At 37.4% G+C, this 16627-nt stretch overlaps 1 protein-coding gene across 1 annotated transcript in view; it reads left to right on the forward strand.

Moving 5' to 3' along the window:
* TRPC7 (transient receptor potential cation channel subfamily C member 7) overlaps nt 1-16627 on the forward strand; it is a 75174-nt gene that overhangs the window by 36035 nt on the left and 22512 nt on the right. Inside the window, exons 3-4 of the mRNA XM_062002493.1 lie at nt 5221-5385; nt 11121-11337. Coding sequence (XP_061858477.1) covers nt 5221-5385; nt 11121-11337 — 382 coding nt within the window. The remainder of the gene's footprint in view (nt 1-5220; nt 5386-11120; nt 11338-16627) is intronic.

Raw genomic sequence — 16627 nt, forward strand, 5'->3', positions numbered from 1 at the left:
TATTTTTTATTAATATACCTTTCCCTGAATTTCTTTCATTCTTACTGATGTTTGCTGATACTCCCACAACATCTCCAGCAACCCACTAGAAAAGTACAATTTCATGTCTCATTGATGAAGATTTCACTGGGAGAGACACAACATTGCCTATGCAGAAGCAAAGATGGCCAAGCCAAACTTTCCATCCCTCCCTTGCTCTAGTTTTTCTCAAGCATAGTACAGCTGCTGAACAAATGCCAGCTCGCCTAGGACTGGCTTTGGTCTTGCTGCGAACACCAGCACACCAAGCTCAGCTCAGGCTGCATTCGTCTGTGAGGTGTGTCTTGAATACTGTCATCTTTTCAGAGCACACTATATGTAGGGTTCAGATCCCACCTGGATTTTTTCAAGCATGTATATCCCTGCTCCTGAGCTCCCTGGTGACATCCCCAGCAAAATGGGAAAAGCCACATATGTAGCTCACTAGATGCTCTCTTCATTTTCCCTTCTAATTCAGAGGCATCAGGTGATGATTGACTCAAATGAGTCATCAAAATGGTTTTGGTATTTTCACTAAGATCTCCGGCATTTGAAGCATTATGCACCCAACCAGAGGCTCCTGTGAGCAGGTGCTGCAGCCTAAAACATGTTCATCAATGTAAGCTTGCAGAAATGATGGACCATACCAAAAGACAAATGTTTAATAATGAACCCAGAAAGGTTGTTTGAAGGACATGAATGCAGTTACGTGACTGAAAGAAAAATGACTCGTCCCTGCCAGTGTCTCTTGACATTACCAATGTTCTCCTGAAATTCTATTTATGCAGCTACTTTTCTAGCTCACTCTCAGTGGTGTGATTAAACACACCACTGCTCCCTTGAACTGCAGCTTTTGTTTGCTGAGGTTTACCAGCGTTTGCTTTAAGGCTTACAGTGAAGGGGCAAGCTGGAGAGGATGTGACAGGAGTATGTCTGTCAAAGCAGCACACTGAAGTCACAAGTTTGTGTTGCTAGTTCCAAGATGATGGTTTTTAAAGTGTTTTCACTGGTTCACTGGTCAGTTTTTAGTTCCTACCTCAGCTACTTACCAGAGGATGCATTAACAAAGCAAGATGATTCTCTCTGAGTAGTTAATTCTTTTGCCTCAATGTAGATTTCTGCACTCTTATGGGATTTCAAATTATTTCAGTAATAAAAAAGATACTGATTTTTTCTACATGAATAATTCCAATAATCTGAGTGTGGCCTTTACATGTCCTGCCATTAGTTTCCTTATTTCTGCTGATAACACTTTTTCTGTCTAAAATAGATATCTTCTTTTCCTTCCTTTATTTTTCCCCTTTTTGCTGTTTGATCTGTGAGCATTGTCTAACACTCTCAGGAATTGCCTGGGTTTTTTTCACCTGGCTGTAGCTTATCTGTTATGTGCCACAACTTAAGAGAGGTGCCGTTCAGGTAGGTACCATGGGATGATTTGGAGAAGAGTTTTAAACAGTTCCTAACCACTGACAACTTTGTCAACTGCAATGCTAATAATACTGAACAGCAGCAGTGACCAGGGTCACTCTTTCTTGGTCCAATATAATAGAAAATAAAAAATTAAAGTCTTTCTATTACAGTGGTTTTTATCAGAAGTAACTTCCTATACAGCTACAGAAATACAAAGGTACTTTATTGTCTGTGAACTGAAACTCACTCATTTTTGAACAAGTATATTAAGGTAAAAATCTCTCACTGTCGTGAATGCTGTAAAATGCTTTCTCAAGATGCATATACATGATAACCCATGGGAAGGAGCTGTCATACAACAAATTAGTTACCAATGTGGAAAAATTATCTTTCAATGTGGTATCCACACTAATCTCTAAAAAATGCTCTCTATTTCTTTGTGTAAAACAGTTCCTTTGGGCCCTTTCAATTCCCACTGAAATATGTGACAGATTTTTTCCATATTCTAAACAAATATTCTTCTCATTTGTTTAATCCTTTGTAGCACAGAGCAGTGGCTTTTGGAGGCAATACTTCCCTTTTTGGTTAATACTTCACTATGTCTTTTGGTGGCTCTCAAATCTGCCACTTTGGTAGCTTTGGTAGCTGCAGTGCAGTCTTCCTCCTAAATCAGACAGTTATTCATGTTATTAGGAAAAACAACCTATATCTACTGATATCCTTGTGTCACAAGACCAGAAAAGCTCCCACTTCAGTTCTGGATGCAGAAGCATTGGAAAACATTTTGCTTCAGGTCCCAGATCCTAATACATTGCCTTTATCAGCTTGGAGGACACTCACTCTCCCCATGAGATAAAGGACTTAGTGTTTTTAAATGCCTTTTTTCAGATCCACATGATTCCCTTCACTGCCAGTGTTTCCATTTCAAACAGCAGTACCTTGTCCTTCTGCACAGCCCCAGCCTCACAGGTCTTGTTGCAATGCTTTCTACCTTTCTCAGCAGCTGCAACTCGCCTCTCAAAGCTTCCTAGCCTCATTTTTCAATACTAAAATAAGCGAAACAGCATTTAACGGGCATTTTTTAAAAGCGTTGTGGCATTTAAGCCTCCAAAATTCAATATACTATATCATCATTATTCATTACACTTTAAATCACTCTGCCTTGAAGCTTTTGTCTCAGACTCTGTTCTTTTCTGTGCCTATGACACTAAACAAAGCCTCAGTGTAATATTAACTTGGTATCAGTGCTCATTCCCAGGGAAGACAGAAAGTTAAATGTCTCTGTAACATCTCCAATAAAATCTAAGATCAATTTCTGAAATTTTGATAGAGAGAGGATTGGCATTGTCCAAGGGTCACCATGTATTTCATTAGTATCTGAAGAAACAAACATAATGAAATACTGTACCGTTTGCTCTAAACAAATAACAAATCAAAACACATTCATGCTCTTTCTTATCCTAATCTTATTTTCCTCTCATTTTTGTAATAATCAAAGTAAGATGAACACCACTGGCATGCTGCTAATCTTTATTGCCTTGTACAAAATAAATTATTCCAATGAACCAGGGTTTATGACAATTCCTTCCTAATTTTCCTATATTTGGGTTTACATTGTAGCTCTTCGCAGACAGAGTGAAAAAATGAACATATTAAAATATCTGATGAATTCTCTGAAATGCCAACCAGCTAAAGTCTTTAGCTGTCTCATTGACAGGCACAAGTGAATTTCTTTCTCACAATGTGTTGAACAATAACAAGAGCTGTTGCTTTGGCCTTTCATCTCAGGAGTCTGAATATCTACCAGTGTAATTTTACTCTCCATGAGTTCCTACAATTGCTGTTGGAGTCATCATGTCTTAAAATAAAATTTACAAAGGAAGCAATTCTCTATCTATCTTTCTTCCATTTTGTCTTTCTGTCCATTTGCCAGAAAGATAAGCCCTAGCAGCATTAGCACAAACATAAACACTGGGCATTAGGAAGTGTCTCCTTGCAATACTGCTGTCATCACCTTAACCTTAAACTTTTAATGCTCAGAAAGACTAGTACTGGTGATTTATACACTATATTTTTTAGAAAGTTTTCTTTTTATTGAAAGCCACTTAGAAGAAATCACATTTAAATGTTAATATTTCCAGGAAACAATTTTAAAGACAGAAGAGGTTAAAAGTGCCTATCAAATTTCTTCACTCTGATTTATTCAGTGGAAGGGGTAAAGTCTTATTTTCTATTTGTTCTTTTTAAGAAATTTTGCCCCCAAAGCCTAATTCATCTGAAGGAGCACATTTTAAATAGCTGGTAATGTACTGTTAAAGAAGAAAATGCATTATTCACAGTAGTCCTAATTACTGTACAACTGTATTTCATTCTGCACCAACTGATGAACCAATCATTTAAAACTCACAGTAACGGTTTTGTTATTATGCAAACACCTAGAAATGAGTCCATTAAATTTCCAATTTTATCATTACTTCACAGACAGTGAAGACAAAAGATTTCCTCTACTAATCCAGTTAGGATTTCCTCTACTTTCCAGTCCCAATAAAACTACAGACTACAGCTGAAATCTCCACAGTTGGCTGCAGCTTAAAGGTCTGAAGCAGGGCAGCGAGGCAGCTGTCAGACATGGTCCAGGTCCCCCATGCCAGGAAGGGGCAACAGTCACCACAAAGCCCCCTAAGAGCCTTTGCTTTCCTCCTCTCTTCCTCTCTCTCCCCTCTTCATCCTCCCCCTCACCTCCAGAACATTCTGCTTTCTGAAATAGTGGAGGGTTTTACATGTTCTTCCTGAGGACATTTGTTGAGCCACAAAACACATAAATGGAACACTTGATTCTGCTAATGCAATCAGATACATTAGCAACTTATTTATTTTTCATCTTTTCTTTCAGTTCTTTTTGCCTTTTAATTATCTTCCTTTGTGATTAAAGATAGTCACATTTTAAATTCAATCACCCTGAAGAACAATACAAAATAAAGAAATTTAATCTTTTATAATAAACCTCTTCTGTGGGTTCCAGTGGTGCAGTAATTTCACCATTAATAATTTGTCCTTTTCAGTTGTCTGCTGTTTGCCTTTTCTTTTTCCTCTGAACAATAAAGGAAGCAGAGTCTCCGTTACAGGGTACAAAACATGTACTTTCTGTACCAGAGCACCACAGCTTTTCTTTCTGCTTTTAAAATCGTCTTTTTGTCCGATCAGTAAAGAATGAGCTGTCATTTTCTGAAAGGTACTCTGAGATAAAGCATTTAAAGGAGCAAAATACCAGCCAGACCTCTTATAGTTTACCAGTGTAGAACTGTTCATTTTGGGGCCATTTGCAGTGAATAGAACAATACAATACTGGTGCTGTGTTGAGCTACTATTTCAATGGCCTGTGTCTTTAGCAAGTTATCAGAGGGGTTTTTTTTTTCAGCTTGGCATCAAAATGCCTCTCTGTTTCTTTTCTGAATCTTAGTGTAGACTCCCTTACCTCAAGAAGTAATTTGCTTGCAGAGATACTTTGTCAGTGCTGACCAGTGATGGATGTAGGGTTTTAGATTAAACATTCTGCTATCTAACAAAGCTTTTATCTAGAGAAAATAAGAAGCAGAAGTGAAACACATCCTGCCACTACCTAGTGATTTGGGATGTCTAGTTTGCAGTTTTCTCTTTGTCACACCATAAGCCACATTGGACAACAAAGATGTGCCCTATCTGCTTCCACTGGCGAGTTCATCAGGTTACTCACCGATATCTTAATCTTCTCAGATAATATTACTGATAATTCTATTTCTGTTCCTCCTGCAGTTTGTTGCTCACCCCAACTGCCAGCAGCAATTACTCACCATGTGGTATGAAAACCTCTCAGGCTTACGGCAGCAGTCTATAGCTGTGAAGTTCTTGGCTGTGTTTGGGGTCTCCATTGGCCTGCCCTTCCTTGCCATAGCCTACTGGATCGCTCCCTGCAGCAAGGTATGAGCTCATTAAGTTGCATGGTTCTTATTTCTGGTCAGGGACTGGAATAAAGTCATACATTTTTCTGTGACATCATTTGGAAGTGATATATGGTATCCTCTTAGATTGTCCGAGATGAGGGCAAGCTTGAGGTGTTGCTTGAAAAACACAAATGGCCATGATTTGAGGCTTATCTTTACAAGGAAAAAAGATGGGGAAATGAGGGAAGAGGATAAGACAGTGGGTGACAAGAAAAAAATAGGAATAAGAAATGAATGGGAGTGAAGAAATAATAGAAGAACCGCTAAAATGAAAAATTATTAAAGGAGTTGTTCTTTCAGTTAACTTTGAGATATAAGCCCTTGTTCTTTTTCTATGCTTTTTGTTACTGGTTCCTCTCTTCTTCAGGGCTCCCTTTCTTCACTTTCCTTCTTCTTTCTGATCTTGTGGTTTTGATTATTGCAGTGTTATTGTGTCACATGTGCGTGAAACTCTTGCAAGCCCCAGGGGGTTGCTTAGTGTTGCATAGAAGACTAGACTTTACTATACAATTTTTATTGTTTTGAGGAAAATGACAAAACTTGGGAAAATGACATGTACCTAAATACCGCTGTGCTATGTCTCACAGCTTCAGATGTGAGACGGCAGGAGAGTTTTGCTGACACCTTGAGATCAAAGGACCAGAGTTCACCGTTAGCTTAGGTAAAAGTCTGAGTTGTCTATGAAATCTGTCAGTAGTTTCCACCGTGAGAGTCTGTTTGAATCAGTGGAGATGAATAGGTGTGAGGCTGAGTGATAAATATCTTTTTTGTTGCTCTTGCCATAGAAGAAAGGGATGGCAGATGAGATGATAATTTCATGTTTAGCAATAGCCAGCAACATCATCCATTACAAGGTAGAGGTCTTCAGCAGAAGGGTTATCAGAGGTACTTAAATTTGATCAAAATGACCCCTGGCACTGGTAAATGTATTCAGTCTTGAAAGTATCTTCTCCCATTTCCTTTAAAATCCAGTGAGAAATTATTTCTAAATTTCTCAAGCCCAAAAAATTACAGATCCATGGATGAGTATTAAAGAAAAACTCTAATTTGAAAATATTTATGTTCGTGCAGTCAGTCATACCTTTTGAATACTGTCTTCCAGAACATCTGAAATAATAAAACATGTTTAAATTTTGATATCCTCTACAATATCTCCAAGAAAAGTACTTTCTCTTAGAGTAATAGAAAGTATAACTTCATTATCTCAAAGTTTGTATTAACACAAAACCCCACAGCTTTTATGAATACTGGACAGGACTTTGAAGTTTCACACAGAGAAGTGCATGTTTTAGCCGGGCTGTGTTGTGGGTAGTTTTGGTTAGGTTGTAGAGGAAATTCATATATGGAATTACCACATTGATTGCATTATGTCAGACCTCAGACTAGTAGGTCTGAAGCTGTTTAATTTCCTTCACCTCCATTAAATATGTTAGGAGTTGGCATACCAGCCAACAGCAACACTTGTGTATTGTCAGAATTGACGAGGTTGTATCTGAATATAGCAGTGAGTAGGGAGAACTAGACTAGAAATAAGTGGAGAATTCAAATTAAAAGCTTAAAAACAAAGAGGGGAAAATAGATAAAAAATCACAATAAATCTGTTTTACAAGAGAAATAGAATGATTGAGAAAGTTATTTGGTTTTAATTTCGTGAGACGAGTATAATTTTTTTTTTAATGGAGGAAGGGGAACTTAACTTTTCATCAACTGTGATTTCATTACACTAAACCTTCTGGGCATTCTCATTTTTCAGTGTTCTTTCCTTTCACTCCACTTTAGACAGTGAAAAATCATATTTAAACTTCTATCATAAAGTCAAATGGAAAGTTCTTTCAGGCAGGAATTGTCTTTTAATGCATAGGTTTGCATTGATCAGAACAATGTGGTGTTGATTTTTGATTGGAGCCTGTGGTAGAAATAACTGAATAATGAGTGCATTTTCCTCCATGAATTTTTACCTCACTCGAAATCATCATTATGAGCTCCGAGGGCTGAAGGTTGATGCATGAGCCTTATGTCCTCTCATATAAGTGTTATTGCAGACATTTTACACAGGCAGAATATCTGCTGAAAGAATGGGCATACTAACAGAAGATTCATATGTGATGCTCTGAGCAGCTCAGTTTTGTCTTGGTCAGTTTTACAAACTCTTTGATTGTAAATCATGGAAACACACTTGACGTTACAGAAATGGATAATGAAATAATTTTTCCATAGTAACAATCAGCCGAGATATTTAACTTAAATCAAATCATGCCTGTCTTAAAAGACACGTGGATGCTCAGGCAGGAGTCAGGAACTCATTTCTGGACTAAGATAGTGAGGAAAATGAAAGAAATCTGTGTAATGTGGAACACTGCTTATAGGAGCTGTCCTGATCAATACTACTGTGTATCACATTCTTAAGATGTATTGGTCAAATTCTGCAGTTTCATGTAGGGTTCTAGAGTAATACATATCTCAGAACAACTCCTTCACCAGTGTGTCTTAGGAAGCAATATATTGACTTCCCATCAGAAAATTTTCTTTAACAAATCTCTGTGGAGTTAGACCATATCATAACAAATAATACCCTTGAAAATTTGGTAAACAGTATTAACTGGAGTTTGCAGCTGAACTCTTAAGTCATCTTTTGCATCCAGTTGCACAGAGCTGCCTTTATTAAAACCAGTTTTAATGTTAGTCGATTCTTCACCTCTGGATGCATAAACTGTTGACAAGACCCACAGAGTGTAAGCCCATCCTATCCTGAAGTATCTGTGTTCACTCATCCATCTCATGGAGCCTATGACTCTGAAACGAATGGTCACTTCATATGTTGGGGTTCAAAACTTGCTTCACTGGTGATCAAAAGAGAAGACAACAGACAGAATGGAAAAACTGTACAGTCTGCTGCCCAAAAATATAGGAAAAGTAGGACTGTTTGGACTGTCTGCAGAACTTCAAGAGTTACAGTACTGAGACCATTTGTACACAGCGCTCATTGTATGAGTTGTTCTCTGGCTTTTAAGTAGCCATGATGAGGATTTACAGACTGTTGCTCCGACTGCAATAGACTCGGCATTGTTTAAGCACTAGAACTTTAATGATTCACTCTACCTATGCTATATCTGTACCTTTTAACTCTGGATATTTTTCTCCTCAGTTAAGCCACATAAAATTCCTACAGTATTCTTCATGCTTCTATTATAAGCATAATAATGGAAATAGTAATAGATTTTTTTCTTTATGACGTTTCTGTCTTTACTTGTTCCTGTCTCTTGGAGTAGAGATTAATTTGCATTTGGGAAACTTTATTGCAAGATCACATTTTATATATTTTCATTTTGACATCTCTGCTTGCTTATTTTCCTATAACACAGGTAGGGTAGTCATGAAATGAGCTGTTCTCTAAAGAATGAACATATTTTTATTAACATACTGTCAGTGTCTCTGTCTTAACAGTGACAGTCAAGCATTTCCCTGCAATTCCAATTTAATGAAAGATGATATTTTGATTTTTAAAAAGTAATTGAGAAATTGGTATATCCAAGTAGTTATACACCTTGAGTTCAACTGTATCACATTGCTTGAAAAACACATCTTGCCATCATAAAACATTAGGCTTACTGGAGGAATTGTCACTTCATTAATTTTTTACAGTATATTCTAGTCAACCTTTCTACCTCCTGTAGCTCTTAGCTAAAAATCAGATTTCTGAGAAGATATCAAAAACATCAGCTGAAGAAAAAAAAAGTAAGATTTCCACAGGAAATAAAGGAGATGAAATGCTGATGCAACACTGACTAAATGCAGACTTTTGTTAAACCAGTAGAGAGCTAAGTGAAATTGCCCACAGAGTTCATTTAGCTCTGTAATACACAGGATTACTTCTCTGATAACTGAGGCTATGACACTTTTATCTGAAGTCTGTGTTTTAAAGTTTCTATAGACAGCAGAAAAAGTCTAATTATTTTGAGGGAATTCATGGTTCAATAGACAGTGCTTTTTTGGTGTAGAAATGAGTTTTCTAGAGGTTCAAGTGCACTTTCTTAGAACTTTGTTGTTAAGGCCCTATATGACCATAGTTGTTGTTCCACTACTCTTGCGATTTGAGCCCTCTCAGATAGATCACATGAAGAAAACGTCTGAGATTATTTCAGTATGGGACATTGTTCAAACATGACTCATCACCCCATTAGCATTTTAATGGAAATATATGTTCTGCTACAAAGTGTAGATCTGCCCATCAGAAGCCATAAAAAAACAGTTCGGAACCACCAAGGTTTACAGCAGAGGAGTTTACAGCATTACAAGTGTTGGGATTAGGTTTAACACTTCACTTACTCTTACATCTGCCATGATATTCCTAGTCAAGGTTAAAGAAACTTCATGTTTGATTCAGTGCAATATCTACTCAGATCCTTACTGACTTCAGAAAAAAAAAAGCAGACATGTTAATAAGGGCTCGGGCACAGAGCAGATATTTTTCTTTTTCTTTATTGGAAAGTCTTTCTGATATTTAGAAACATGCAAAGTTTCCAATAGGATTTATTATTCTGATAACTTCATAAAGGATCTGTTTGCCATTGTAAAAATCCAGATAAGAAAAAGAAATAACGAGAATCATAAAGATTCTTTCAAATCTCTGCCAAACTTCAAAAAACTCTGCTTTTAAAATATTTCCTGCTCTGCAATGACCAGAGACCTGGGCTCCTTTGAGGAAAAGTGCTATTAAAGTAAGAAAACAAGGAATTTTCTTTTTCATTCCTCTTTCATATTTCATATGATCAATTTAGTAGATATTAACAATTTTTGAGGATACTTCATTATCAATGCAAAAGAATCAACAATTAATGTATTGCAAAAGAAAATATTCCCATTTCCTTTGAGAGGTTTTTGTAAAGAGCACATAAAGATGACACTTGCAATGCCATCTATTATATCTCACAGCACAGGCACTCCTAAACATGCTTCTACCTCGACATCTTTCTGGAGTAGTGTTTTCTTAGATCACAGAAAATGTAAAATAAAAAGAGTGTTATTTAAATTATTAACAAAAAAAGCTTTTCAAGAAGAACGGAACAAATATTAGATACAGTGAAGAGATCTGCTGCTCTGCTTCTTGGCTTAATGTCTTGAAATAACTCCTGGTGTTCTGGGGAGTGAATCTCCAGCTTTTTTAGTAATTATTAAAGAAGACTATCATACTAAAGCATATTAAAAACATTACTTAAAATTTTTTAAACAGAAGGCTATTCCCTACATATCATTAATGAACCAAGAATTCAACATTAATAAAAAAGTCTGATGTATAACAATGAGGTGGGGAGAAGTGGGTCCATCTTTCGGATTTATATCGACACACACGAGTACGTTCATATAACACATATACACAAAAACATGTCTCATATAAATGTTCTCTCTTTTCATTTTCCACTTGCCATATGGCCAGGACAATTAGATGTTGTATGTGGATATAAAGGAGCAATATAAGATATTGCCATGCATAGAAAATTATCCAAAGGGGCATAATTTGAACTGCAATGCATAATGTCTGGTAATAGCAAAGAACAACTTGAACAAATCTAAGACCCATTTAGTTCATGATGTAGAATTCATTTATGAATCTTCTTCACCTTGGGCAAAGGTTTAAACTTTTATGGGAAAAAAAATTGCCAACAGGTGGATAAAGGAAATAAAACCTTATATCTTGTGTATGTTTCATTGCAGTTGGGACGGACCCTCCGAAGTCCTTTCATGAAGTTTGTGGCGCATGCAGTTTCTTTCACAATCTTCCTTGGACTGTTAGTAGTGAATGCCTCAGATCGCTTTGAAGGAGTAAAAAATCTCCCCAATGAGACCATCACGGATCATCCAAAACAAATCTTTAGAGTCAAAACAACTCAGTTCTCATGGACAGAATTGTTGATCATGAAGTGGGTATTGGGTAAGAAAAAGTAAAATGTCTATAAGTCCTCCAGGGAAACTCAACATGGCTAGCAATAACAATGTAGGCAGTGCCAAAACAAGGGAGGAAAAGCACAAACCAAAGGAAAAAAAAACCTAATAAACTCTCCCTCAAAAAAAACCCCTTCCAACTCCTAATATAAGGCTAATTTAAATGCTGATGGCAGCATTTTGATTAAAATAGGATCAAAGAAGACTTTGATCTTGGTCAGTGCTTTGAAAATATTGAATGATACTTAGAAAATACTTATGAAATTCTTGCTTCCTGGTTTTCTGTTTTACATAGTGGATGCTACAAATGTCTATTTGCCTCTCTTAGCTCAATCATTACATCTTAACAAAAGTAATATAGTCACAGAAATGTATAGCTTCATTATAGGACATTGCTCTATCTAAAGTGAACAGAAGGAAGTGTGTCTGCTGGGTGACTACCAGCCTGTTTTATTACTCTACCATAAGATCCTACTATAATTCACTGACCCTCAGTTTCATCTGCAAAATGGGTATATTGTTACTTACTTTTTTTTTGGATTTGCCTCTGAGATCTAGTGATGAAAACTGCTAGGTAAATAAGTTTTGGACTTTATGAAATTGACAGTATGTCATTTTTACTGGTAAGAGGAACGCACAGCACTGATTTACCCAAAAATTAGAAAGTAGGAATTCATATGTGTGAAAGTGTGTGACATGCCCAAGTTAAACTTCCAGGGAGCTTTAGGCTAATTCGTATGTATTACTTTTCCTACAGGCATAATTTATTCCTGGCAGGTCAGCTACCTTGAACCAGCAGTCTAAACAAGCTCAGAAGGATCTATTGGGAAATTGAGCTTATCAACTCTGCAGATTTTTTGTCTACCTCTTCTGTACCTATTTTTACTTACCACCATGATTTTGATTCTTTTCTTGCAGCAAATTCCACTGTTCCATAAGTACTGATGACATTAAACCCTCCTGAAAAATAGGATAGGGCTGCTCTATCTGATGACTTCCTGGCCACCATTTCTTTGTTCCCTGTCCTAGCAATAATCAGAATCCCATACAGGATATTAGGCTAGAAAATACTGAATAGATGCCAGGCTAGATAGAGTAAGTCTGTAAGATATATTTTTAAAATGATATTAAAGCAGTTGGACAAGATGATTAGATTTTAGACTAGGTATTCTTTTCTTATAGGCAGTAGATATCTGTCTGCCTGGTGAGTTCCTGAGAGATGAAGAAGAAAACATTTCATTTAAAGCAAAGATTTTCACTTTTCTGGGAGAAGAAAGGTGATTCATTGTACAGACTTCTGAATATAATGAGATTTTCTAATGACTGCCTACATCAGCATTGACAATCTTCTTTGGCCATTTTACCTGTCTGCCTACATAAAGCTTCAAATAATGTTCCAGAAATACTAAGGTGAAAGTTTGGTGCATGTGGCCTGCAGACAGCTGGCACAGGGGCTTGAGCACTTGTTGAGCCTTATGTATGAACCTGAACTTTAAGGACTGTAAAAGCACTAAGGGTAGTAGATTGCCCAGCCTTTTTTTTTGGTGCAAAAGACTTATAGGCATTATAAATATCTGTAAGTGTAACTATAATTAAAGTATTATAGATAAACAGAACAGATAAAGTTTCCAAGACATGCTTTTCCAAACAAACAAATGTAAGGAGACAGTATATTTATAGTAAATCTAACCGTTATGTACTAAATAATACACATCTATATTTAATCCTACTTGGCAATATCTGCAGTTGCTGTCTTCAGACTCAACAGGGTAGGTGTCTTACCTACATTTCAGTTTGTAGTACAATCAAAAAAGTGTAGTTTTATTTATTCTCAGCTTCATTCTGTTTCTGATCTTTCTCTTTTCCCCTTCATAGTGTGGCAGTAATGATGAATATGGATTACATATTACTTTTTCCAACCACTGCAGATCATTTTTGAGAAATTAGTTTACAGGTCCCTGATCTTGTTTCTTTTTGAGGGAGAAAATTGGCTGTCAACTACAAAATTATGACACATGTTCAGAATAGTGTTATGAGGGGATAATGTGATACATTAGCATAGCATACTGTGGCCACAAGCAAGCATAACCTGTGACAGCAGTCGCTGATACTCATCTTGCTGGAAAACTGATCAACATGTATATCTTTTCAGAAAACTACCAGTTGGAGAATTTCAGACTCCAATAAGATAAAAACATATGATTGCCATCTGTTGCTCCCAACTATTTGTAATGCGGGCAAGTAACAGGGTAAACCAAGCAGAGACAATGATTTTTAAACATGCAAACACTTCTTTCCACTCCAAAAATCCATATCAAAGACTTTACTTTCCAAAATGACTGAAGACCGTTGTTGGATCATCCAGGTAGTGTTAATAGCCTGTTTAATGTCTGTTCATTGTCCCCATGAACAGACAGTATTTTAAGTGTGAGAACACTCTTTTTGTCTCACAGAATCACAGAGTCTGAAGGATTGGAAGGGACCTCGAAAGATCTTATTTCTCTTTGTTATGAATGAGCATCCAAAACCTGCAGATTTATAAACCTGTTAGCACAGAGAAATACAACTGTGCTTTGAGAGGTGAACAGGGTATGGCAATTTCAGCTCAGGCATCTCTGGCTCACTGTAAGACTTGGCTACCTCTCTCCCTGTGGCCAAGTCTTTCTATCTCTTGCCTTTAAGTGAGGAAGATTGGGATTTTCCTCATGAGCAATATGGACAAAAGTGTGCATTGGAAGAAGGGAGGTTTCCTTTAGAGAGACAAAATCCTCACTGCAAAAGCAGCCAAAGTAGCGGTTAAACTCTGGGTAGACACAATCTGAGGAAAACTGTTTCTCTTAATCCAACAGCTTTTGGCAGATCCAGGAAGGCTCAAAGGCAGCTTAGCATCTTCAGCTGCCTGTGATTTATGTACCAGACCAGTGGATATAAAAAACTGATAAACTGTTCCTTTTTTTGCACAGGTGCTGAGAAGCCTTTCTTGCACACTTCCAGTTTTCTTCCAAATGACTGGAGCTTGACTCTCCTTCCTCTGCTGAAACCAGAAATGCCCATCAGGGTGACATTTCTAATCATCCCTGCTGTGGGATAACAGGTCCAAGAGACATTTAGAGGCTGGAGAGTGAGACTGCTCACATCCCACCTCTCTGTGAGTCAAAATCAGAGAATTAACCTTTCCCAGAGTCATTGAGGGCATCAGTAGCACTATGTTGAAGTGTAATCCTGGCATCCTGACAAATGTGTTTAGTCTAGTTGCCTTCACTTTGTTCTTGCATCCCGTCTTATGTCTAATCCCCTGAATTTTAGCTGCTTTTTCTCTTCTCAGTATTTTTACTCAAGGAGAAGCTTTGAATTACTCTCTCACAATATGCATACCCAGCAGTCAGTACCCAGCAGTACTGACTGAATAATTACTGTAGAATTTCTACTTGTCCTGAACAGACATTTTTCCACATGTATGGATAAAAAAAGTGATTGTCACACAGTTTGCAAAATGAATGATGCAAATTACAGGTTAATAGTGTGACACCTTCAAGGAGTTATTCTAATTTTAGCCAGTCTACTCAGTTTTTAGACATTTCTTCCTTCATTAATCTGTGACTTAGGTATGTTAAGTGACCAAGATTAGAAATAAATTTGGATGAGAGAATTAATATTTAATCCAGAAGAGATATTTCAAGGCATCAGTGAACAAGTGCTTTGGTGAGGAATGTTACCCCATCTGTGATATTTCCTGAAGTGCTTCAATACCCTTATACGACATATACACAAAATATGTAGGGATAATATCTCCTGTCTAACACTTCTGGAATACTTTTTTTTTTTTTTTAAGTAGAAATATTTCATTAATCTTTCATCCTCACTCTGGGACAGTTCTTGAGAAACCAATTCTTTCACCTTCTCCATTAGGCTACTTATTGTTAAATCTTGGGATAATGTTCCTGCTTTTATTTTGCCAAGCACCTGTGGGTTTGATAAGAGCTGGGAGACTCCTCTCCTACAATCTCTCTGGCCCTACTTGACGCTAAACAGACCCCAGGCTCTCTCCCAAGTCACATCTAAAACCTATACCAGGTTACAGCTCCAAGATTCAGGGCTATGGAGGTCACAGGCTAGCTGTGCCTCAGCCAACAGTGGTATCAACAGCTTAGCTCTCCTTTTTCTCCCAAATCCTTCCCCATGTACAAGGACTGACACCAGCAGCTCTTTGTTCCTTCACTCTCTGGCTTGATTCACACAGGCTTGTTTTATTGCTCGTAACCCAGCCATCGACTGAGCCTCTTGGGACACCATGTGCTTTCAGAAGTCTGAAGTAGCCAAGCAAGAACATTTACATGCCACACCATGAGATCTTCCAGTAAATAGGATGAGGAAGTGTTCACAAAAAGAACAAGATTGCAGGAGGTCACATGGAAATTGGCAGGCACTGCTCCTGCTTGGTTAAACATAGTTTTACTGCTGCTATGGAAACAGGATTGGGTAGACTGCAGAAAATATTTATCAGCAGGTTAAATATTCTGATATTTTAGCTATTCAGAAGCAAGATTTTGGTCCTGGAGTTCTGCTGTGATTGAAAGTTGGGCAAGTTATCGAACTTGACCTGAGCGTTTGGTTCCACTTTGCCCATTGAATTCATCTGTCTGCTCCAGCACTCCCCAGTAGAACATGAATGTCAAAACAGTTGAGCTTTCTGGGTTTGCCATTTAGGTTTATCCAGAAGTCAGAAAGATCCTACATTCAGGCTAAACTGAGTGTTTTCAGAGTGGTAGATCAGACTTTAATGTATGGAATTCTTTGTTATTTAATATATAAAATCTTATGAAAAGGGCGGAATCACACTGCACTTACTCCTGGATCAGATTTTCTCTCACAAAGATCTGTTCCCATTCTCAAATGGGAATCACCCCTTATTTTAAGGGACAGAGGAAAATATCAGCAGAGCAAGCAATACCATCTTCAGTGGCAGAATTTAGCAAGGAGATTTTGGGGACAAGAGAAGTCTACACTTTTTCTTCCAGAAAGCAGGATTTCATAATGTCTTCAGTTTTTCTGAACTGTGCTTTCTCTGATATCACCAGAAAGCTAACGTTGATTCTTAGAGTGAAATTTTGAGATTTCTATCTCATTTTTTTTACAAAAGATGACATTAACCACTCTTGAAAAAATCAGTTTGCTTGAAGAGTTACTTGCTTCTACCTTAGAAGCCACTGATATTCAGGAAACAGATCTCTCTGAATACAAAACTCAGCTTCCGCGTTTGCCAGTTAAACATGCTGTGT

The sequence above is a fragment of the Colius striatus genome, chromosome 9 (assembly GCF_028858725.1).
Source record: "Colius striatus isolate bColStr4 chromosome 9, bColStr4.1.hap1, whole genome shotgun sequence".
NCBI lineage: Eukaryota > Metazoa > Chordata > Aves > Coliiformes > Coliidae > Colius > Colius striatus.